Here is a 26,466-nt window from a genome sequence, read left to right as displayed (position 1 = left end):
TTTTTTATTAGTTTTGTGTATATCCTTCCCTTTTATTACTTTTTTTAAAAGGCAAAAAATATATATAATCATATCCTTTCTTCTTACACAAAGTTAGCATAGTACACATGTTCCATGCTTGCTTTTGTTGGTAAAAAATGTATCTTAGAGATCACTTCTTTGCAGTACGTATAGATATACTAAATATAGATATGTAAATATAGGTATACTAAAATATATATATAAAAGATTACTTTTTATAACCATGTGGTACTGCATTGTATAGTTGCACCATAGTTTATTCAGCCAGTCCCTTAATGATGGACATTTTGCTTTTTTCTTGAGTTTTCCTGTTGCAGTTAAGTCTGCAATGAATAGCCTTGTGCTACCTCATTGAATATTTTTGCTAAAGTATCTTTGGGAAATAGTCTTAAAAGTGGGATGCTAGGTCAAAGAGTAAATGTCTATGTGTTTTTGCTCCTTATTGCTAAATTCCCCTCCATATGGCGTTGCACAATTTTACCTCACCAGCAGTACAGAAGAATTTCTTTTTGCCCAGAGCCTCACCAGCAGAGTATTTTGTCAAACTGCTGGTTTTCTTTCGATGTGAGATGAGGAAGGATAGCCCATTATAGTTTTAATTTGTAGTTTTTAAAATTATAAGTAAGATTGAAATTTTTTTCTTGTATTTAAGAGACATTTGCAGTTCTTTTTTGGTGAACTGTTTATAAATTTTCTCTTTCATTTTTTTAGGTTAATTGGCCTTTTTCTTCTCAATTTTTAGATGCTCTTTATATATTAGGAATATAACCCAGGCTTTTAAAGCCGAAAGTAAGGTTTGTCAGAATGGATCAGCAGGTGCCTGCAGGACAAAAGCAGCTTCATTGCGTTGTCTACCTGACTGATTTTGTTTGATAATTCCATACTATTTTGTTACTTCAATAATTTTATAAAGATATATTTTTATACTTTATTTGGCTGTTTTAGTTGTTTTTTTAGCAAGAAGTTGTTCTGAATAACCTAGCTCACCACAGCCTTTAGAAAAGGAAATATTTTATCCTTTGCTTTTAAAATTTTATCTCTTATTTGATATTTTACATAAAAAAAGTTAACATATGCACATTGGAAAGTTTTGTTCATTTTTGAAGATTTATACCTTTAAAGTATCATTAATTTTAATTAAAAAATATATTTACAGTCATAATAGACTGCTTTTATAAATGCAAAGTGAACATCACTTAAAATAATGTAGGTAATTACTTCCAGTGGTTTGTTTCTCCTGTATCTCTAGAACTTAGCCCAGTGGCGAAACATAGGTGGGTCCTCAATAAGTCATGAATTAATGCTACGTGTATGTATATGTATACACACGCACATTTATTTATTTTTTAATATGTTGAACCGTATGTTTTAGGCACTTTTTTTTTCATTTATTTATTTTTGGTTTCATTGGGTCTTTGTTGCTGTACGCGGGCTTTCTCTAGTTGCAGCAAGCAGGGGCTACTCTTTGTTGCAGTGCGTGGGCTTCTAATTCCGGTGGCTTCTCTTGTTGCGGAGCACAGGCTCTAGGCACGTGGGCTGCAGTAGTTGTGGCACACGGGCTCAGTAGCTGTGGCTCGTGGGCTGTAGAGCGCAGCCTCAGTAGTTGTGGCACACGGGCTTAGGTGTTCTGCGGCATGTGGAATCTTCCCAGACCAGGGATTGAACCCGTGTCCCCTGCATTGGCAGGCGGATTCTTAACCACTGCGTCACCAAGGAAGTCCCACATACACATTTAAATTCAGGGAGTTTTAAATTAGGATACTCTAACAGTATACAGTAAATGCAGAGTGTTGTTTAAATGTCTCTGAATTTATGTGTGCAAATCATTATATTAGGATTGAGGGTGTACACTTACAAATAGGACATAGTTCTTGTGCTTAAGAAGTTTAAAATGAAATGTCTATCAGTTGCTTATTCTTAAGCTCTTATACCACATACCTGAATATTTTAAAATAGCAATATTTCACTTAATCTTTAATTAAAATTAAAACTTTGCTCTCCTTTGGTCCCAAGGCTCCTGTTCTTTCCACTTTGATTTTTCTTCTCAGTCATCTCACGGCTTCAAGGTGACCTCATCTTAATCTCAACTAAGCATCTATCTCTGTGGAGTTTTGCCATGTCTCTTTAAGGCCAAATTGTGATTTTAAAGGTTCTAAATTGAATTGGCTACTGTTTCATTCACTCTTTAATTCGGGCTTTGTGATCTGACCATATGTTCTCTTCAAGGCCACACCTTCCTAGAAATAATAGTAATAAATATATTTATATATTTTAATCTTTGTATTATTTACAAATGTAATATTTAAACTATCATCTAGGAAATTATTAAAGAGAAATAAAGACTAAATATTCAGCTCCCTAGGGTCCATCTAAAGTCATCCCTGATTTATAATCTTCATTTAGCTTTTAGTAACCCTCTGTGTGTGTGTGTGTGTGTGTGTGTGTGTGTGTGTGTGTACAAAGATACATGTATCCTCCATTACATACACAAACTAGTAGTGTAATGATGTTAAAACACAAGCATATTATAATACTTTTATCTCATAATTTTTTCTGTTTAAACTGATATTGTTAATGACTGGTAGATTTTTTTAATATATTTTTTTCTTAATTTTGTAGAATAAATAAGCAAGTAAAAGTGCATAAACTAAACAGAATAGTTATGACCTCGAAAAAATACTGAATTCTTTAAACCAAATACATATCTTATAGTATGAAACTAATTTTTTTAAAACTGTCTACTATTAATCCTGTATTTTCTCAAAATTATGCTTAAGAATAATTTATTATCTTTTAAAAGAAAAAAATGAATAAATCAAATAAAGCAGTGAAACTCTTAGAATCGTTAGTAACTCCTATGGTTGCTATGCATTCTCTCATTTAAAGTAAGATTGTTTCTCTTGTCTGTCTTTACACACGCCTGTTTCCCTTTGGGTTTTATGCCATGCTAGTATTTGATCTGTGTGTGGATCTGATACACTGTTTCCCACCAGCAGTAAATACTGTGGGAGACTGATAGAAGCAGACCAACTTTATTTTTTAATACATATAGATATATAGAAATTGCGGCATTGCATATTTTTAAATGTTTTGAAGTGACTTCTTTGTCTCTTTTGCTTTAGTTTTTACCAGATTCGTGCATCTATGAAAATTCCACCAAGAGTTCCCCACAGAGTAGAAGCTAGTTTGTTACATGCAGCAGGTAAGCCAAGGAATATTTTCAACTGTTTTTAAAAAATGTGAAGCAACATTATAATGACCAATAATAAATTTCATAATTATTTTTATCTTTTAATTACAAATATAAGATGCCAAAGAGCATCATTCTCATACCTTTTATAAAAAATATATTTGAGGCCTCAGTAAAACAGGCTTGGTTATAGGTTCCTTGTCTCCCTCTTAGGTTTCTTACGATGAGTGAATAAAAGAAAGTATGTGAAATTTCCATGAAACCAAACATAAGTAGGGGTAGTATCATTTATATCATGTAATATATAAATTTAACAAATACACAGTGAATGTGGACACATAATTTGACATATGATCACAAAGGTGTTTTATGATAAAGTTTTATAGTATGCGTTTTGAGAATATTTTTCAACCACTTTTTTTTTCCGGTTGATTAATTAGAAAACAAAGGGCCAGAAAGCATAAAATAGACATGTTATAGCAGCTCTTTTATTACTCATATTTTGAGGAGACACACCAGCATTAAAGGATTGGTGGCCCTGACATAATCATTGGGCATTTTTTCAGCTTTCCTGATACAGTATACTCTGTTTCAGTCTAAGCAGTTAAAAAACGAAATGGTTAATGAAACGTACTAGAGAGTTATCATATATTTCTAATATGAATTACTAGTTTTCAAAGCATCACAAAATAATAAGTATACCTAACATTAAAGCTATGTTGAGCACAGTTCAGTTCATTTTTGAAATTTAAAAATATATTCTGGGAATTTGAAGTGTTGAGGATTATCTTTCTTAGGGTACTATGGATACCAAAATGCTGGTTAATGTTAAAGTTTAATGAATTGTACGTAATGGAGAGTTTACTCTTTCTGAAGACTGTCAAAATGCTCCGGGAGGCCTATTGCTTATGACCAAAAATATGTACCTTTTTTCTTTTCAAAATTAATTTTCTTCTTGGGCTGGTGTACATGTTGGAGTATACATTTATTGTCAATAGGTCTTTTGTAAGTCTACTTTCTAGGAAACAGGTTAAAACAACTAATGTTACAGGACAGATTGGTACTGCCTTTTTGACCTTAATCAGCAGACTAAATGTCCTGCTCTGTTGTATCTCCTAAAGTTGCCAGTTGGAAAATAGTGTAGAAAAACTTCTTTTTTCTGGACTACCTTTTTATTTATATATATTTTCAGCCTTATAGAGGAATAATTGACAAATATCATTTTATATATTTAAAGTGTACAATGTGATTTGTTATACACATACATTGTACAGTACATATACATATGTGATTTGTTATACAGATACGATGTGAAAAAATTGCCATGGTCAAGATAATTAACACATCTCTCACTTCACAGTTAGTTGTTTTGTGTGTTTGTGGGAAAGAAGGCCGAAGATTTATTCTTAACAGATTTCAAGTATACAGTACTTTATTACTAACTATAGTCATCATGCTGTGCGTTAGATCTGCAGAACTTATTTTTCTTATAACTAAAAGTTTGTACCCTTTGACCTACATCTCCCTATTTCTCCCACACCCCAGCCCCTGGCAACTACCATTCTACTCTCTGTTTCTATGAAACTGACTTTTTTGTTTTGTTTCCACATGTAAGTGATAACATCCAGTATTTGTCTTTCTGTGTCTGACTTATTTCATGCAGCTTAATGCCCTCCAGGTTCATCCATGTTGCTGCAAATGACAGGATTTCCATCTTTTTTTATGGCTGAATAGTATTCCATTGTTTAAAGAAGCACTGCATTTTCTTTATCCATTCATCCACTGACAGACACTTGGGTTATTTCCACGTCTTGGCTATTGTGAATGATGCTGCAATGAAAATGGGAGTGCAGAATTTTCTTTTAGATACTGATTTCATTTCTTTCAAATACATATTCAGGAGTAGGATTGCTGGATCATTTGGAGGTTCTATTTTCAGTTTTTTGAAGCTCCTCCATACTGTTTGCCATAGTGACTGCACCAATTTACATTCTCCCCAACAGTGCGCAAGTGTTCCCTTTTCTCCACATCCTGGCCAACATTTGTTATCTCTTGACGTTTTCATAATAGGTATTCTGACAGATGTGAAGTGGTTATCTCTTTGTGCTTTTGATTTGCGTTTCCCTGATGATTAGTGATGTTGAGCACCGTTTCATGTACCTGTTGGCCATTTGTATGTCTTCTTTGCCAAAAAATGTCTGTTCGGTTCCTCTGCCTATTCTAAAATCAGATTGTTTTTTTGCTATTGAGTTGTTTGGTTCTTTATATATTTTGGATATTATCCCCTATCAGATATATGATTGGCAAATATTTTCTCCCAATCAGTAGGTTGCTTTTTCTTTTGTTGGTGGTGTCCTCTGCTGTGCAGAAGCCTTGTAGTTTAATGTAGTCCCACCTGTCTATTTTTGCCTTTGCTTTGGTGTCAAATCCAAATAATTGTTGCCAAGACCAATGTCAAGGAGCTTTTCCCCTTTGTTTTCTTCTAGGAGCTTTGTGGTTTCAGGTCTCAAATTTAAGTCTAATCCATTTTGAGTTAATTTTTGTGAGTGATGTATAATAGGGTTCCAGTTTGATTCTTTTGAATGTGAATGTCCAGTTTTCCCAGCACCACTTTTCAAAGAGACTTTCTTCTCCTTATTATGTGTTCTTGGTGCCTTGTCAGGTATTAGTTGACCATATGTGGTGGGCTGATTCCTGGGCTCTCTTTTTTGTGCCATTGATCTATGTGCCTGTTTTTATGCCAATACCATACTGTTTTGATTACTGTAGCCTTGCAATGTAGTTTGAAATCAAGAAGTGTGATGCCTCCAGCTTTGTTCTTTCATTCTCAAGATTGCTCTGGCTATTCAGGAACTTTTGTGGTCTCGTACAAATCTTAGGATAATTTTTTCTCTTTCTGTGAAAAATACCATTGGAATTTTGATAGAGATTATATTGAATTTGTAGATCACTTCAGGTAGTATGGATATTTTAGCAATATTCATTCTTCCAATCCAAGAACACAGGTTATCTTTCCATTTATTTGTGTCTTCTTCAGTTTCTTTCCCCAGTGTCTTATAGTTTTCAGTGTACAGGTCTTTCGTCTCCTCTGGTTAAATTTGTTCCTAAGTATTTTATTGCTTTTCATGCTATTGTAAATGGGATTTTCTTCTTGATTTCCCTTTCAAGCAGTCCATTGTTAGTGTATAGAAATGCAACTGATTTTTATATGTTGATTCTGTGTCCTGCAACTTTATTAAATTCATTGATTAATTCTAACAGCTTTTTGGTGGAGACTTTAGGGTTTTTATGTATAAGATCATGTCATCTGCATACAGAGATGATTTTAATTCTTCCTTTAAATTCTTTAATTTAATTAAAGAATTTAATTCTTCCTATTTGGATGCCTTTAATTTCCTTTTTTTGCCAGTTTGTTGTGGCTAGGACTTCTAGTACTGTATTGAACAGGAGTGGTAAGAGTGGGCATCCTTTTCTTGTTCCTGACTTGAGAGGAACACTTTGAACTTTTTACCACTGAGGGTTTGTTAGCTGTGGGCTTGTCATAAATGGCCTTTATTATGTTGAGGTACATTCCTTCTGTACCTAATTTATTGAGAGTTTTTATCATGAAAGTATGTTGAGTTTTGTCAAATTATTTTTCTGCATCTGTTGAGATGATCATATGATTCTTATCCTTCATTTAATCCTTCATTTATCTTCATTTCGTTAATGTGGTATATCACGTTTATTGATTTGCATATGTCAAACCATCCTTGCATCCCAGGGATAAATCCCACTTGATCATAGTGTTTGATCCTTTTAATGTGCTCTTGAATTTGGTTTGCTAGTATTTTGTTGAGGATTTTTGCATCTATGTTCATCAGAGCTATGGTACGCAAAGATATCAACACTTTTACAAATGCAGTGGTGCTGAATGAACTGTGAGACGTGCTGCTTTTCCTGCCCAAGACCATCCCCAGCTTGGCTACCTTTTATGTGTGTCATGTTCCACAGCTTCTGAACCATCCTCTGAAACCCCCCTGGGAATGTAAATCTGGCATCCCAATTGTATTTCCTGCCAGTATACCCCAGAGTAGCCTATGGTGTTGAATGTTTAAGTTTGTATGAAAATTATAGAGAATAATGGTTGATGGAATGTCATGACTTATTAGAGGCTCACAGATATAGTAGATCCAAAATAATGTTCAGGTGAGTTTCCTCACCAGCAATCTGAAAAACAAAGAGCAAAGAAAGGCAGCCAGTTTATTCCAATCTAAGAGGTATTGGTTCCTTTCTCTTTTTATATCTTTCCTCCCCCAAGATTTGTTTCATTTTAAAATGATATTTAAGAGTTCCTGGAGTATGTGTACCTTTTTAGTATTAGTAAATTTGTTAGGAAAAAGTATCCTTCCAAAACTTTTCTGCCTCCAGAAATTACTCCTATGTATTTGGCTGACTTTGTTTTAATAAATATATATCACTGATTTCTAGACTCATCCTTGCTAACAACATAAATATGTTTAAGTCTCTTTTCGCTTCTGTTCCTTAACAGTTCACGTTTCCTTCCAAGGGCTTGAATTTTCTCTGTACTTTTTGTTACATACCCTATTTTTCTTCTAATTTAGATTTGTGCTTCCATCTCAAGACCTTTTCTTTCCAGCTCTATATTTTACCATATATCTTACACCAGGTGACTATTTCTGGAAAACTTTTAAGAAGAAGAGAAAAAAATGATGATTTTGTCTGTGAGTTGCAGTAGGCAGGTTAGATGGTTTGGGAATTAGATGGTGTTATACAGCTTATTGCAACATGTTTAAATTATTTCCAGCACAAGATTGTGCTGACAGTGAGAGGCTTGAGTCAGGACATAGCTGTCATCTTATAATAACATCAGTCATGAGAGACAGTGAGTATTTATGGGGCTGTTGAAAACGGAATAACAACAGTGCATTCAGAGATTTCTACAACAGAGAAGTCATTGCCGGTTCTGGGAAGCTGGCTCCAGTTTGAAATGTTAGAAGACTATGTACAATTTTGATAAAAAGTCAAGAACAACTCGCCATTTCTAATAGTGATAGTAGTTTTTAAAAAGAAACCTATACTGTTTTATTTGATTTTTTGTATCTATCCATCCCTTTTCTCTGAAAAAAAAAATATTTTTATGCAAATAATACCATCAAAGAGTTAAAAGATCCATTAGTCCAGAAAGATTAGTAGTGAAAACCATAGCTCCTTCTCTGGATTCACCCGCTTTTAACTGTTTCTGTAGCCCTGATGGTTCCCCTACATGGACATTCCACGTCCTGTGACAATTTATGTCACACCACTTCCTCCCTCTCCTCCTATTTTTTAAGAGGTACCATTATTCTCACATTTCTCTTTGATCATTACTGGAGCTTCAAATGAAATATTTAAAGCTCTGTTTCTTATTTCAGCACATATGACAGACCCCTCATTTTCTAAAGTAAGGATATAAACAATCTTACCTCTTTTTTCAAATTTTCTCTTTCCCTCCACTTCCCAACCTGTTGGACTTGTTTTATATCATCAAGATTGTTAACATTCATATTCGGATTTGTAACTGTAGTTAAATCTTGTGTTTTTTGTCTATGGGTTTATTCCAAATATTGAAAACAAGTAAACAGCATTTACATTTCCATGATAACACAAGAGGAAAAGGGTTTATAAAATTGAAATGACTATCCAACATAAAGAAGGAGGATCTTAAGTTTCTGGCAAGACAAGGCAAATCTAGTTCTCGTTTTGATATTGATCTGGGTCACCTATGAAATCGAGATAGCTATAGGTATATCTTAGGTATTTTAGTAGTTGTAGAGTCAGTCAAAGGTGCAGTTTTGTTGTGGTGAACAAAGTAATTCCTTGGAATCAGGATACCAGCTTCCTTTTATGTTACCTTGGAAAACTCACTTAACCTCTGCGAGCTTCAGTTTCTTATCTGTGAAATGTGTAACCTGCTTTACAATAAGTGAAAGTTCATAGCAAACTGTAAAGGGCCATATACATGTAGGATATTGTTACTGGGCTTCTAGTAATACAAGAAAGAATAAGAAGCAGTCAAGTTTGATTCATTTACTATGCCATTTGTGAACCATTTAATGTTGTAAAGAGCTGAAACTTATATTATTAATTGGATGTTTTCCTATGATTTATGTAATTCTTTTATGCAACATAGTAATTAAGCACATAGGATAACATCTCATGTTAATAAGTAAATCTAAATTTTTTTTAAAACATCAATAAAACCATTTCTTGGACAAGAAGCATGAACCAGGATGACCAAGGGCAAGAGGGGAAAACCGAAGGGAGGAAGAGACCTCAGAAAAGTCCCTGGACTTTATAACTTATTACAGAAATCTGGGTACCTGGGCTTCCATTTCTATTCATATAAAGCTCGTGTAATCTGCACAGAGTATTTGAATTTAGACATAACTAGTTTCAAGTCTTGTTCTGCTGTTTACTAGCTTTATGGTCTTAAACAAATTATTCAGTTTCTCTGAGCCTTTCCTAATCAGTGAAATGGAAATAATCCGTGTTTCACAGTGTGTTTTTTGAAAATTAAGTGAGAAAATTGGGTCAAGAGGCCCGGTGTAGTGCTCAGTAAATAGTGGGTACTTTGTCCTGGCTTCCCATCCTATCTTAACTGCCGCAGATGTTAAAGAGCTGCAATAAGGTGACCTCTAGGATCTCAGCACCCGCTTGATGTAAGGACAGTCTCGGAAGAGGGAGCTACTGGAGCCGTTTGTGTGCCTCTCCCTTCTCCGTGTTTAAGGGTTGGCCTTGCTTGTACACAGGAGAGCTGATTGGTATGGTCTGCCCTCTTCAGCACCTTCTCTGGGTCTTTTCTTCCTCAGTGAGACAGCTCTTCCCCTCTAGTGTGGGGTTCTGTAGTGAGTGTAAGAGTGAACTGCAGGTATGTCTTTGAACTAGTTTATCAGTGTGGCATAGAAGACCAAGCACAGGCTTTGCAGCAAACAGCAGTGGCATTTATTTCCTGGACAACTTAGTTACGTTATCAGAGGCTTGGTATCTATAAAATGGATATGTTAATCCCTGCCCTATAAGATTGCCTAAAGGATTCATAACAATATCCGTAAAGCACAGTACCTGACACATAGTAAGTGCTCTATAGATGGTAGCTAGTAGTAGTAGTGAGAAGCAATAAGTAAGTAATAAGTAGTCATTAAAAGTCAGCTATTGTTCCTTTTTTCTTGAATAAATTTGGCATTTTTATTGAATAATGTAACACTGTATAAATTTAACATTGTATACAATGTATTACTTTGATACATTTGTATATGTACTTTGATTGCCATTGTAGTGATATTTATCACATTACCTAATTATAGTACAGTATTGTTGTCTTTATTCATTATGCTATGCATTAGATCTCTATGACTTATTTATACTATACTCATTGCAAGCTCATACCCTTAAGCTACATCAGTGTTATCTTCCCACTCCCCCATACAAGGGGATGGCGGGGATGGGAAGATAAGATTGTTCTTATCTTACTCTCTGTTCGTTATGAGTTTGCCTTTTTTTTAGGATTCCACATATAAATGATATCATACATACTGTCTTTCTCTAACTTACTTCACTTAGCATAATGTGCTCAAGATCCATCCATATTTTCGCAAATGGCAGGATGTCCTCCTTTCTTGTGGCTGAATAATATTCCATTGTGTATATACACACCACACCTTTTTTATCCTTTCATCTGTTGATGGGCATTGAGATTGTTTCCACATCTTGGGTATTGTGAATGATGCTGCAGGAAACACAGGAGTGCATATATCTCTTCAAAATCCCATTTCCGTTGCCTTTGGGTATACCCAGAAGTGGAATTGCTGGACTGTATGGCAGATCTATTTTTAGTTTTTTGTTTTCCACAGTGGTCAGACCAACTTACACTCTCACCAACATCGTGTGAAGGTTCCCTTTTCTCCACACCCTCGCCAGCACTGTTGTCTCTTTTCTTCTTGAGGAGGGTCATTCTGGCAGGTGTGAGGTGATAGGTAATTGTGGGTTTGTTTTGCATTTCCCTGATGATTAGCCTTGCTGAGCATCTTTTTATGTGACTGTTGGCCATTTTAGTGTCCTCTTTGGAAAAAAAAAATCTATTTAGTTGTTCTGTAAGACTGCTGTTTATGGGGAGAAAGAAAGAGAAATTGCCCAAAATTCAAGCAATAATATGCAGGGAAAGTCTTATTACTAAAAAAGTATATTCTCCACTTGGATAAAAGCTTCACAACTAGATAAACATTTGGACTAATAAGAAGTTAAACCTGGTTGAACCAAAAGGAAATTTCCAGCTATTTGTGTTTGACCAGGGTTTTTCTAAGGCTGTCTATTCTGGGTAAGATTCCTTGTGCATATTTGTATTGCATTCTTTTTCCTACCTACCACCACCCAGTGCTTTTATACTGGTGGTAGCGGTTAAAAGAAGAAGGGGGCTTCCCTGGTGAAACAGTGGTTAAGAATCCACCTGCCAATGCAGGGAACATGGGTTCAAGCCCTGGTCTGGAAAGATCCCACATGAGGTGGAGCAACTAAGCCCATGCACCACAACTACTGAGCCCGCGTGCCTAGAGCCCATGCTCTGCAACAAGAGAAGCCACCGCAATGAGAAGCCTGCGCACCGCTGTGAAGAGTAGCCCCTGCTCGCCGCAACTAGAGAAAGCCCGTGAGCAGCAACGAAGACCCAACACAGCCAAAAAATAAAATAATAAATAAATACATACATACATAAATTCTAAAAAAAAAAAGAAAAGAAAAGAAAAGAAAAAGGGGAGGGACTTCCCTGGTGGCGCAGTGCTTAAGAATCCGCCTGCCAATGCAGGGGACACGGGTTCAAGCCCTGGTCTGGGAAGATCCCACATGCCACGGAGCAACTAAGCCCGTGTGCCACAACTACTGAGCCTGCGCTCTAGAGCCCACGAGCCACAACTACTGAGCTCGCGAGCCATAACTGCTGAAGCCCACATGCCTAGAGCCCGTGCTCCGCAACAAGAGAAGCCACTGCAATGAGAAGCCCGCGCACACAACAAAGAGTAGCTACCCCTCGCCGCAACTAGAGAAAGCCTGCACGCAGCAACTAAGACCCAATGCAGCCATAAATTAAAATTAATTAATTAATTGATTAAAAAATAAATAAAAGAAAAAGGGAAGTCTGGAAATAGGGGCTAGGTATCAGGAAGAGTTGGCCCAGGTGCTTTGCCTTGGCAGTGGCTAACTGGCCACTTGTAATGAAGCGTCAGTATTTTGCAGTGCTGCTAGAAGAACCATCTCTTTCTCCCCTGTTAGTTGTTTCCTTAAGCTCTGCCCAGACACCAACCTTTCAGGGCCTTCCTTTGACAGACACTGAAATGTTGTGATAGATTTTTCTGAATTGTGAAGATTTTTCATGACTTGACCCCCATCCTACATGTCTGACTTTATTTCCCACCATTGTCCCTGTGGATTCTCTGGGAACAAATTCGCTGGGCTCTAACCTCCCTCCTATTCTGTGCACATTCCTCCCCTCATTGTCTCCTTTGTTAGCCTGTAGATGCCTCCCATAGGCACTGAGGAGTTTCCTCTGCCATGTTGTCATAGCGCTTTCTATAGACTTCTTTCAGCTCTTAGCATCTTAACACATTTTTTCCAATTCAGAAATGGAATTCTAATGCAAACAAACAGCAAGAATCATTAAAGAAAAATGCTTTTAAAAATGAGGCAAGTTTAAAGAAATATATAGCTAGAGACAATTCATATTATGTCACTAATTGATTACTGTTATCAGGAACTGAATAATTTCAACAACTGTGAATGGAAAAATCACCAGAAAGTCAGCTCTTGCAATAAACTCTTGCATAGATTATGAAACTTGAGTCCATTTGGCATCACAAGCCTCCACTTCCTTTCCCTGGATTCAGCGGCTTCCTTCTGTCACTGCCATTTGTGGTCTTTTTACCTGGCTGAAGAGACAGTAATAATTACAGTGCCATTTGCTTTGGCCTCCGGAAATAAGGAATTAGGAGATTATCACATTGTACTGCAATTATTTGCTTGAATGTTTCTATCCAAACTAGACTGGGAACTCTGAAAACAAGGACAGTGTTCTCATTTATGTTCATATCTCTTAGTTCTCGTTATTTTAGCGGCAAATTATGGTTGAATGAATGCTCACTTGTGCACAGAATACCAATGCTAGCTGTTTAACCAAAAGAGATGGCAATGCAGAAAGATGGTGATAGGAATAAAATCTAAATTATCATGACTTAATGGAAGTATTTGTAGGCCTCTACCACAAGTCTCTCAAAGTGTAGGTTTGGTGTTTGGGTTAGCAGATGACTGATAGGCAAAGTGAAAATAGAGTCATTTCAACAAGGAAATATGGCACTAAATTAAGAAGTTAGATGGAAGTTCAGTTCTTCAATAGATACTTGCTGAGTGCCTATTATGTGTAAGACATGGTACTCACTCGTAAATCAAAGCAATGAAACATGTTTATGTGGTTCCTAACCTCATGGATGGAGGTTATCATCAAATAAGTGTTAAAAAGCAGGGAGGCTTTCCGACTCAAGACAATAAACTGAGTACACACATATGTCTTGGTCTTCTTGTTTCCAAGACTCCTCAGTAATAGCAATGGAGGAGTGTAAGAAGGAATAACAAAAATATTTCAGTGAATTTTGAAAGACAGAAAACAGAAGTAGGAGCTGAACTACCTTTTCGGGATACTTTCCCTGCAAGCGTGCAGATGGGAATAGCAGATGAAGGAAAGTGAGAGGCGGGCCTGAAAACAGGGATAAATTAAAGGTCTGTAATCAGGACAGCTGGGCACCCCAGGCCCAAGTGCAGAATGTCAGGAAATTAATGTTAACCTTAGGACGAAAACCTCAAGGCTTCTCTCTAAATAAATTGCCATGGGTTACTAACACTCCAGAGTAAAGCACTTTTTTTTTTTTTTTTGGTAAAAAACACGTAACATGAAATTTCCCCTCTTAACAAACTTTTAAGTGTTAAGTGTTGCTAACTGTATGCACATTGTTGTTTGACAAACTCTGTACGTTGAACATGGTGTACCGAGGACTCCTCATTTACCCCAGCTCCTGGCCCCTAGCAACCACTCTTGTACTTACCGCTTCCGTGAGTGCCGATTTGAGATCCCTTGTGTAGGTAGAATCACGCAGCATTCATCTGACCTATTGCACTTAGCATAAGTCCTCATGGTTCATCCATGTGGTAGCGTATGACAGGATTTCCCTCTTTTTTAAAAAAAAAATTAATTTATTTATTTATTATTTATTTTTGGTTGCATTGGGTCGGTTGCTGTGCGTGGGCTTTCTCTAGTTGCGGTGAGCAGGGGCTACTCTTCTTTGCTGTGTGTGGGCTTCTCATTGTGGTGGCTTCTCGTTGCAGAGCACGGGCTCTAGGCATGCAGGCTTCAATAGCTGTGGCTCATGGGCTTAGTTGCTCCGTGGCATGTGGGATCTTCCCGGACCAGGGCTCGAACCCATGTCCCCTGCATTGGCAGGCAGGTTCTTAACCACTGCGCCACCAGGGAAGCCCACCTCCTTCTTTTTTAAGGCTGAAAATATTCCATCTTATATCGCATTTTCTTTATCCATTCATCCGCTGATGGACATTTATGCTTCCATGAACAGCACAGTGCAGATATATGTCTTCAATACCCTGTTTTCAAATCTTTTGTATAAATATCCAGAAGTGGGATTGCTGGATCATATGGTAGTTTTCTTTTAATTTTTTGAGGAACCTCCATACTGCTTTCCATGGTAGCTACATCATTTACATTCCCACCAGCAGTGCACACAAGTTCCAATTTCTCCACAAGTGCTGACCGTGTACCTAATACCATATGAAGTAAGAAATAAATGAAGTTTCTTTTTTTTAATTTTTTAATTTAATTTTATTTATTTTTTTATACAGCATGTTCTTATTAGTCATCCATTTTATACACACAGTGTATACATGTCAATCCCAATCTCCCAATTCAGCACACCACCACCACCACCACCCCGCCGCTTTCCCCACTTGGTGTCCATACGTCTGTTCTCTACATCTGTGTCTCAACTTCTGCCCTGCAAACCGGTTCATCTGTACCATTGTTCTAGGTTCCACATATATGCGTTAATATACAGTATTTGTTTTTCTATTTCTGACTTACTTCACTCTGTATGACAGTCTCTAGATCCATCCACGTCTCAACAAATGACCCAATTTCCTTCCTTTTTATGGCTGAGTAATAATTATATATATGTACCACATCTTCTTTATCCATTCTTCTGTTAATGGACATTAACGTTGCTTCCATGACCTGGCTATTGTAAGTAGTGCTGCAGTGAACATTGGGATGCATGTGTCTTTTTGAATTATGGTTTTCTCTGGGTATATGCCCAGTAGTGGGATTGCTGGATCATATGGTAATTCTATTTTTAGTTTTTTAAGCAACCTCCATACTACTGTTCTCCATAGTGGCTGTATCAATTCACATTCCCACCAGCAGTGCAAGAAGGTTCCCTTTTCTCCACACCCTCTCCACCATTTGTTGTTTATAGATTTTCTGATGATGCCCATTCTAACTGGTGTAAGGTGATACCTCATTGTAGTTTTGTTGTTGTTGTTGTTTTGGTTTTTTTTGCGGTACGCGAGCCTCTCACTGTTGTGGCCTCTCCCGTTGCGGAGCACAGGCTCCGGACGCGCAGGCTCAGCGGCCATGGCTCACGGGCCTAGCCAGTCCGCGGCATGTGGGATCTTCCCAGACCAGGGCACGAACCCGTGTCCCCTGCATCGGCAGGCGGACTCTCAACCACTGTGCCACCAGGGAAGCCCCTCATTGTAGTTTTGATTTGCATTTCTCTAATAATTAGTGATGCTGAGCAGCTTTTCATGTACTCTTGGCCATCTATCTGTCTTCTTTGAAAAATTGTCTATTTAGGTCTTCTGCCCATTTTTTGATTGTGTTGTTTGTTTCTTTAATATTGAGCTGCATGATCTGTTTATATATTTTGGAGATTAGTCCTTTGTCTGTTGATTCATTTGCAAATATTTTCTCCCATTCTGAGGGTTGTCTTTTCGTCTTGTTTATGGTTTCCTTTGCTTTGCAAAAGCTTTGAAGTTTCATTAGGTCCCATTTGTTTATTTTTGTTTTTATTTCCATTATTCTAGGAGGTAGATCAAAAAAGATCTTGCTGTGATTTATGTCAAAGAGTGTTCTTCCTATGTTTTCCTCTAAGAGTTTTATAGTGTCCGGTCTTACATTTAGGTCTCTAATCCATTTTGAGTTTATTTTTGTGTATGGTGTTAGGGAGTGTTCTAATTTCATTCTTTTACATGTAGCTGTCCAGTTTTCCCAGCAACACTTATTGAAGAGACTGTCTTTTCTCCATTGTATACCCTTGCCTCCTTTTTCATAGATTAGTTGACCATAGGTGCGTGGGTTTATCTCTGGGCTTTCTATCTTGTTCCATTGATCTATGTTTCTGCTTTTATGCCAGTACCATATTGTCTTGATTACTGTAGCTTTGTAGTATAGCCTGAAGTCAGGGAGTCTGATTTCCTCCTGCTCCATTTTTTTTCCCTCAAGACTGCTTTGGCTATTCTGGGTCTTTTGTGTCTCCAGACAAATTTTAAGATTTTTTGTTCTAGTTCCGTAAAAAATACCATTAGTAATTTGATAGGGATTGCATTGAATCTGTAGATTGCTTTGGGTAGTATAGTCATTTTCACAATATTGATTCTTCCAATCCAAGAACATGGTATATCTCTCCATCTGTTGGTATCATCTTTAATTTCTTTCATCAGTGTCTTATAGTTTTCTGCATACAGGTCTTTTGCCTCCCTAGGTAGGTTTCTTCCTAGGTATTTTATTCTTTTTGTTGCAATGGTAAATGGGAGTGTTTCCTAAATTTCTCTTTCAGATTTTTCATCATTAGTGTATAGGAATGAAAGAGATTTCTGTGCATTAATTTTGTATCCTGCAATTTTACCAAATTCATTGATTAGCTCTAGTAGTTTTCTGGTGGCATTTTTAGGATTCTCTATATATAGTATCATGTCATCTGCAAACAGTGACAGTTTTACTTCTTCTTTTCCAATTTGTATTCCTTTTATTTCTTTTTCTTCTCTGGTTGCTGTGGCTAGGACTTCCAAAACTATGTTGAATAATAGTGGTGAGCGCAGACATCCCTGTCTTGTTCCTGATCTTAGAGGAAATGCTTTCGGTTTTTCACCATTGAGAATTATATTTGCTGTGGGTTTGTTATATATGGCCTTTATTATGTTGAGGTAGGTTCCCTCTATGCCCACTTTCTGTACAGTTTTTACCATAAATGGGTGTTGACTTTTGTCAAAAGCTTTTTCTGCATCTATTGAGATGATCATATGGTTTTTATTCTTCAGTTTGTTAATATGGTATATCACATTGATTGATTTGAATATACTAAAGAATTCTTGCATCCCTGAGATAAATCCCAGTTGATCATTCTGTTTGCTAGTATTTTGTTGAGGATTTTTGCATCTATATTCATCAGTGATATTGGTCTGTAATTTTCTTTTTTTGTAGTATCTTTGTCTGGTTTTGGTATCAGGGTGATGGTGGCCTCATAGAATGAGTTGGGAGTGTTCCTTCCTCCCCAGTTGTATGGAAGAGTTTGAGAAGGATGGGTGTCTGCTCTTCTCTAAATGTTTGACAGAATTCACCTGTGAAGCCATCTGGTCCTGGACTTTGTTGGAAGATTTTTAATCACAGTTTAAATTTCATTATTTGTGATTGGTCTGTGCATATTTTCTGTTTCTTCCTGGTTCAGTCTTGGAAGGTTATACCTTTCTAAGAATGTGTCCATTTCTTCCAGGTTGTCCATTTAATTGGCATAGAGTTGCTTGTAGTAGTCTCTTAGGATGCTTTGTATTTCTGTGGTGTCTGTTGTAACTTCTCCTTTTTCATTTCTAATTTTATTGATTTGAGTCCTCTCCCTCTTTTTCTTGATGCGTCTGGCTGATGGTTTATCAATTTTGTTTATCTTCTCAAAGAGCCAGCTTTTAGTTTTATTGATCTTTGCTATTGTTTTCTTTGTTTCTATTTCATTTATTTCTGCTCTGATCTTTATGATTTCTTTCCTTCTGCTAATTTTGGGTTTTGTTTGTTCTTCTTTCTCTAGTTCCTTTAGGTGTAAGGTTAGATTGTTTATTTGAGATTTTTCTTGTTCCTTGAGGTAGGCTTGTATAGCTATAAACTTCCCTCTTAGAACTGCTTTTGCTGCATTCCATAGGTTTTGGATCGTCGTGTTTTCATTGTCATTTGTCTCTAGGCATTTTTTGATTTCCTCTTTGATTTCTGCAGTGATGACTTGGTTATTTAGTAACGTATTGTTTAGCCTCCATGTGTTTGTGTTTTTTGTTTTTTCCCTGTAATTCATTTCTAATCTCATAGCATTGTGGTCAGAAAAGATGCTTGATATGATTTCAATTTTCTTAAATTTACTGAGGTTTGATTTGTGACCCAAGGTGTGATCTATCCTGGAGAATGTTCCGTGCGCACTTGAGAAGAAAGTGTAATCTGCTGTTTTGGGATGGAATGTCCTATAAATATCAATTCAATCTATCTGGTCTATTGTGTCATTTAAGGCTTCTGTTTCCTTATTTATTTTCATTTTGGTTGATCTGTCCATTGGTGTAAGTGAGGTGTTAACGTCCCCCACTATTATTGTGTTACTGTCGATTTCCTCTTCTATAGCTGTTAGCAGTTGCTAACAAGAAGTTTCTGCTCCTTTTTCCTGAAATTCTCCTCCCTTCCGTCTTCTTTTGATTAACTTTTTCATGGTATTTCAACTCAAATGCTGTATTGTCACCAAAGCCTTTCCTGACTCTGCAGACGTAGTTCACCCTCATCTTATGAGATGCTACAGCACTCTGTCCTTCTCTGTCACACTTAGTGCAGATGGAATTTACAGAATTAGATGAGGGCAGGGAAGGTGGTTTTTTGGTTTGTTTTGGTTTGGTCTGGTCTACTTAGCTTAGAACAATGCATGACATAGGTAATGTAATAAGCATTTAAAATTTTATTGTGAAATGTATCAGACATTTTTGAAGATAATGTAAAACATTATTTTATTAAGTGATAAAATAAACTCCCAGGTACCAACCCTTCATTTAAGAAACAGAATATTATTAGTACCATAAAAGCGCCCTGTGTAATCCTCCTGACTTTTGTATTAATCATTCTTTAGTTTTGCTTATAGTTTCATTACCTATGAGTATATGCCAAGGACGTGTCTGGTTGAGTTTGGAAAAACTGAGTAGCAAGCACAAGTTCAGCTGTGGGGGAAAGCTGCTGCCATGAGAAAGCTGAGCAGTCCCTGGGTTATGGTGTGCTTCTGTGCACTGAAACGTTTCAGGATCCCTTAGGGGAGTTAATGGGCAAGGTCAGGAGTGACTTGTTTGAACCCACACTTCCAAGCCATAGTGTGATGGAATATTTTGTGAGTTCACACATCCAGGGCTCCTGCCAGGGTCGTAGTGTGATGGAGTATTGTGTGAACTCACACACCCAGGGCTCCCGCCAAGGTCGTAGTGTGATGGAGTATTGTGTGAACTCACACATCCAGGGCTCCCGCCAAGGTCGTAGTGTGATGGAGTATTGTGTGAACTCACACATCCAGGGCTCCTGCCAAGGTCGCAGCGTGGTGGAGTATTAGATAGCCAACGTGTGGAATAGGCTGGTTTACATCTACACTTACCGTTCAGTTTTCCTTCCTTCAACTCTTAGGAGTAGGGCAAAGCAGAAAACCTCTGTGAGGGGAAAAGACTGCCCTCATATGATCTAGGCTATAGGGCAGAAACTTTCTTAGTGCACCCTCAAGCAAATCAAGTGCTGAAAGGAATCTGGCCAAGCTTTTAATCTGTTCTTAGGTTAAAAAATGGCCCCATGGCAGCACAGGTCTTTCAGATGATAGACCTCGGTGTAGCTGTGTGTTGAGCACACTAATCCAATCTTGGTCAGTCACCTCTGTATCTAAGACAGAGGACCTCTTTGGAACCTTCCTTCCTGTCTTCCTAGGGATTCACTGTACCTTCCTTGTGCATTGTATCTTGTTTCCTAACACCTATTTTGTCTCTTGGTTTACTCTCTCATTTTGGTGGAGGCTATTCTCTATTATCTTGTTGGGGAAAGTGGTGTAGGAAATAAATATCTCTGGAACCTTTAGTGTGTAAAAATGTCTTTATCCTGCTCTTACACTTGTTTAGCTAAGTATGGAATTCTAGGTTGGAACTCTTTCCTTCAGAATTTTGAGAATATTGCTCCATTGGCTTTTGGGTTGCAGCCCTGCTGTTGAGAGTTTCAAAGCTTTTCTGGTTGCTAGTTCTTTATATGTGATCCTTTTCCCCTTTCAAGAATCTTGTAGAATCTTCTCTTTGTTTTGGCTGCCCTAGTGGCACATGATGATGTACTTCTGGTCTCTCAGTACTCATTGGGCCTTTTCCTCTGGAAGCAGATGTACTTCAGTTCTGGGAAATTTTCTTAGTTTGTTAATCATTTTCTCCCATTTGTCTTCTCTGTTCTTTCTTTATGGAACTTCTGTCATTTAGATGATGGATCATCTTCACTGGTTCTCTTAATTTTTAGTTTTTTTCCTCTCCTTTTTTTCCATTTATTCCTCTTTGCTGTATTTATTAGGTTATTTCTTCAGCCATAACTGCTTTTTTGAGCTTTTTGCTTTTCTTTATCCCTTTTTTTGGTCTATCTCTCTTTCTCCTTCCTCTCTCTCCTCCTTTTCCTCACTCCGTCTCATTCCATTTTTTCTTTTAAAATTCAAGTGCTCTTTTGTTCTATGACTGTTCCTTTGTTATAGCAACATTTTCCTTTTTAAAAATTTATTGTATTGAAGTATAGTTGATTTACAATGTGTTAATTTCTGCTGTACAGCAAAGTGACTCAGCTATACACATATATACATTCTTTTTATATTCTTTTCCATTATGGTATATCACAGGATATTGAATATAGCTCCCTGTGCTATATAGTAGGACCTTGTTGTTTATCTATCCTATATATACTAGTTTGCATCTGCTAATTGCAAACTCCCAATCCATTCTTCCCCCACCCCCACCCCCAGTTATAGCAACATTTTCTTATTTCATGAATGTGATTTTTTTTCTTTAAGAACAATACTGATAGATTTTTAAGTTTTATTTCTCTCTACAAGTTGCTTTTTCTCTGTTTTGGTTTCTAACTTGCATGTTAGAAGCTTTCTTCAGGTGTCTGATAGTCGTCAGTTATCTGCACGTTACTGAAAGGAGGCTGATTGGACGTTCAGAGAGCACTCGTGGGACTTGTGTCTTCGAGTGTCACATTAGGGTGATGTTGGTGAGCTGATTGCTAGGAATCTGTGAAGTTGGTATCTGAGATCTTACCTAATAAAATAGATTTACATAACAGATCTATTATAGATAGTTTGGCCTGGTCAGATTCCCCTTGTCAGGAACTGTGAAGAAGCTGAGATTTTACGCTACATGTTGTTGAAAGTAGCTCTCCATGGTTTCTCAGTTTCCGTACGTCTAGTGAGCAAGGACACTGAAAGGCTTTTGTTCCAGACCATCTTTTTAAGGATGTTGCTGTAGTGAAGAGCTTTGGGAGGTGTAGGTAGTGTCTCTGTCTGGAGCAGAAGGTGGATTTGTTTACTGTCCAGTATGACAGAGATACGGTCTCCCTCCAGTTCAAAGGTTAGACAGGTTTTCTTATACCTCCTTAAAAAAGATCAAGGTTTCCTAAGCTTAGAGTTCTTCAACTGTGACCCAAACCCTATGCATGCGTGGTATCCACCTGTGTCACCCCATGTGACTTGGGGGAGTGAGAACAAGGGCAACTGAGGTGAACTTGAAACTCTGACCCCAGAGTCTCGTGCCTCTTGCCAGCATCCATGACACTGTGGCCAGCTAGCTTACTGGCTTGCAAATAGGGTTAGACCTTACGCTCTTTACAGTTCTTGAAATGCCAGGGAAGACTCTAGCCTGTTTCCTTCCTGGAGAGTAAGACTCCTTTAACTGCCAGCATTCTGGGAACCCAGTAGAGGAAGAGCTCTGTGCACCTCGGCGTTCAGGGTTCAGAACGCTTCTGCTTATACCTTCGTGCTCTCAGCTTTGCCAGGTGACTTCCCGTTCAGAGGACCTCTGTTCTGTCATCTCTGGGGAACAAACCTCCAGACTCCTCAGGTGAAGGAGGCCTGTAGCAGGGAGAGGACGTGGGGATCTGGTCCTTGCTGAGAGGTCCCCTTCTCAATGAAGCATTGCCTGACTTTTCTATTTAAAACCGCTATCCTTCTCACCCTCTTTCCTCTCTTTATCTTTCTGCATAGCACTTATTACCTTCAGACGTACTGTATCATTTTTCTTATTTACTGTCTTTATTCTCTATCACCCTTCCCACTGGTATATAAGCTCCAAAAGGTCAGAGATTTTTATCTCTTTAATTTTACTCTTTATCTCTAACACCTAGAAAGTGTCTATTATGTGCCTATTTATAGACTATCTGTTATAATATAGCTGTTGTCATAGCTATTCAGTAAATATTTGTTGACTGGATGGGTGAATGAACGACTGGAGGAACTTGCACAGCTTTTGCCCTTGGCTTCTGGTTTGAGAATAAAACTTGATAAGTTTATTTTCTTTAAGTCATTGGTACATCTACTTAAAAGCTTTAAATATTGATGTTAATTGAGGGCATAGGTGACTCTCACAGCAGGTTAATTATTGTTGTTGCAAAGCAATTTAGGATAATTTGTTTTGTGTACAATTTCTTATCATGTGGTTTAGAATCCTGTTTTGGGAACTCCTAACTGCAGTGTTCTTTGTTTCTGTTAGAGCATTTCTATCACTCTCAGTCAGTAAATACTGGATATGCGTAGTTTGTAGGTAGAGCTAACGGGATTTGCTAAGGACTGGACGTGGGGCATAGAAAACAGGAAGGTTAATAAAGATTGAATTTGGGGGTTTCCCTGGTGGCACAGTGGTTAAGAATCCGCCTGCCAACGCAGGGGACACGGGTTCGAGCCCTGGTCCAGGAAGATCCCACATGCCGCGGAGCAACTAAGCCCATGTGCCACAACTACTGAGCCTGTGCTCTAGAGCCTGCAAGCCACAACTACTGAGCCCACGCACCTAGAGCTCGTGCTCTGCAACAAGAGAAGCCACCGCAATGAGAAGCATGCACACCACAGCGAAGAGTAGCCCCCGCTCGCTGCAACTAGAGAAAGCCTGCACGCAGCAACGAAGACGCAATGCAGACAAAAATAAATAAATAAATCTGTGACCCTGTTTAAAAAAAAACACAAAAAGATTGAATTCGGGCTAATAAGTGGCAGAGCCTGAATTTCAACCAGAATCTGTCCTTAACCACTATGCTGGGCTTCCCTGGTGGCTCAGTAGTTAAGAATCCACCTGCCAATGCAAGGGACACGGGTTCGAGCCCTGGTCTGGGAAGATCCCACATGCCACGGAGTAACTAAGCCTGTGCTCCACAACTACTGAAGCCCGTGCACCTAGAGCCCGCGAGCCACAACTACTAAGCCCATGTGCCCCAACTACTGAAGTCCGTGTGCCTAGAGCCCATGCTCCACAACAAGAGAAGCCACCACAAAGAGAAGCCTGCACACCAGAACGAAGAGTAGCCCCCGCTCGCCACAACTAGAGAAAGCCCGTGCGCAGCAACAAAGACCCAGTGCAGCCAAAAATAAAGAAAATAAATTTAAAAACAAAAAACCCCCACTATGCTATGCTTCTTCTTGAATAAGAAAACCACAGCAAAGAAAATGATTACAAGGGCGTGGCCTGTGCGGTGGGGGCAAAGCAGGAGAGTGAGACGTTCAAGGAGCCAAGTAACCTGGTTATTTTATCTTCTTTTGAAATAAGAGCCAAACTGCTCAGTTGAGGCTGAAGGCTAGGTTTGAGCAGAGAAAATATCCTATGAAACAGTGATCTAGGAATGTGGGGAGGGAATGGATTCAGCAAACCTAGTGTGATTGCTCGGCAGCACTGAAGGCCTGTTCAAGCTTAGTGATCGTGGATTCGAAGTCCGGTCCGTCAGAAGAGCTGTGTGTTCTTCCCAGCTCCATTCACCTCATGGATACAAGTGTGGGTTAGGCAGAGAGTTAGGTTTACAAAGGTTGAGATTTCTGCGGGCAAAGATGACAGAGCAAGAGTAGTATGTGTGTCCTTAACAGGACGTGTGCAAGGGTGAGTGACAATGTGAACCATGGAGGTTAAGGTGGGTCAGGAGGGAAGTGGGCACTTGAGGGGAAGCAGGGGGCGATGAAGAGGAGTAGCATCCCGCGGGGTCAGAGGGTTGTTGAGCTGCTGGCCTTAGAGGGAGTGGGCTGGAGAGAAAGGCGGGCGTGTGAGGGGGTGTCGATTGGAATTTAAGTTACACAGGGATCGCAGTCATTGGCCACGTAAAGGTCCAGGGTTCGAGGCAGGAGTGGGAGCCAGGAGGGCTGCAAGGCGAGAGCCCTGAGGGTCAGGAGGGAAGGCATCGGGGAGGTTTCTCACCCACAGTGATGGCTGCAGTCATTCGGGAGGAAGTTAACCTTGAGTTAAGAGATACAGCCTTCAAGAAGTAAGGGCTTCCAGGGCTTTGTAGGGACTGCAGACAGGAGCAAAGTGCCAAGTGGTGCTGTGTGGCGACGTGGCATTCAGAGGCAGTGGAGGTGGCCATAGAGAGGAGACACAGAGGCTGTCTGCAAGCACTGGCGGGCAGCGCAGGAGCTGCAGGCCGGGCGGGAGGAGGAATGCAGAAGAGCTGGAGCCTCACCGGTGCTCTCTGAGGTGGCAGATTCTGACTTTGCATTACCTGGGCGCGTTAAAAAATTTACTTTCCATTGAGGAAAATTTCTTCCTCTTCTCTGTAAGTTACAGAAGTTAAGTTTCTGATACTTGATTTCCCTTCATATATGCATGAAGGGAAAAGTTGTAAGTACGATACAAAGAACTTTCTTCCTGGACTGTTTAAGAGTAATTTGCCAACACGGTGCTCCATTATCCTCAAACACTTTAGTGGGTATTTCCTCCAAACAAGAGTATTGTCCTACATAACCCAATGAAATCATGAAATTAGAAAGCTAACATTGATACATTACTGCCACTTTATCCTCAGACCCACTGAAGTTTTGCTAGTTTTCCCCATAAAGTCCTTTGCAGCAAATGATCCAGTTCAGAATCATGCCTCGTAATAAGTGCTGTGCCTCTTCAGTCTCCTTCGTTCTGGAGTAGTTCCTCGGTCTGTCCTTGAGTCTCATGACCATAACGCCTTTGAAGACTGGAACCCTGGTAATTTGTAGAATGTCCTTCAGTTCTCATTGGTCTGTGATTTCCTCACGGTGTGTGACAGACAGGACTATCTCAGGAGCAGTGCTGTTCTCATCTCATGTATCTCACTAGGTGACACATGACTTCTGTGTGTCCCATTAATGTGATGTTAACTTGTATCATTTAAGTCTCTGTCAGACTTCACTGTAAAGTCACTCTTTTTCCCTTCAAACTTCTGGTGTGTATGTATGTATTTATATCAGTGTGGATTTATGAATTTCTCTATTATTCAGTGCATGTTAATCCATTTCTGTCATCATTTACTTTGACGCTCAGTTTATCCCCGCTGTGACCAGGGAAACGTCTTCAAGCTGGCTTCTCTGCCCTTTTGACGTGCCCCCTCATTCTCCTAGCACTTACTTGCTTTCTGGTATGAAAAGATGGTCCAGATGGATCTTGTCCTGTGTGTGCCCCAGCTCTGGACTCAACCATTTCTGCAAAGCCTTGGTTCTTCTTCGTGGAGAATTGTATTAGAAACCAGTACTGGGGGCTGTGTTCTCAGGCCCTGTGAGTGGACAGAGCTCGTGAGTACATGTATGTACATATATATTTACCCATACACGAAGACATTTACATGTATTCATGTAAATGTATTTACATCTGTTTTTACACCTGTTTTTCCTTATCTAAACATGTAGTAAAAGCACGAGTTCACATGAGTATTTCTACTTTTAGTCCAGTTTAGTCCAAAACCGCAGGATTCGTTTTATCTCCTTTGCATCTGTGGACCTTCTTTCCCTGAAAGGTCTCAGTAGGGCACCTGGCTCTCCTGACCCTTGGTGTGTTTTCTCACTTGATCAGCCCCTTCCATAACCAGCTCCTGTCAGTGCCTCCCTCCCTCACGATGCATCCACCCACCTCTCGGGCTTCAGCACCTCCTGCAGCCCACGTCCCTG

At 38.8% G+C, this 26,466-nt stretch overlaps 1 protein-coding gene across 3 annotated transcripts in view; it reads left to right on the top strand.

Annotated features, from left to right (window-relative positions):
- FAM135A (family with sequence similarity 135 member A) overlaps positions 1-26,466 on the top strand; it is a 121,582-nt gene that overhangs the window by 28,681 nt on the left and 66,435 nt on the right. For all 3 annotated transcript variants that reach the window (XM_082855775.1, XM_082855774.1, XM_082855776.1), the window contains exon 4: positions 3,144-3,223. In XM_082855775.1, the coding sequence (XP_082711901.1) occupies positions 3,144-3,223 (80 nt within the window). The remainder of the gene's footprint in view (positions 1-3,143; positions 3,224-26,466) is intronic.

This window comes from Leucopleurus acutus (assembly GCF_964270905.1).
Source record: "Leucopleurus acutus genome assembly, chromosome: 15".
In the NCBI taxonomy this organism is placed as follows: Eukaryota; Metazoa; Chordata; class Mammalia; order Artiodactyla; family Delphinidae; genus Leucopleurus; species Leucopleurus acutus.
The sequence above is the reverse complement of the archived record's forward strand: the minus strand, read 5'-3'. Positions and strand labels throughout refer to the sequence as shown.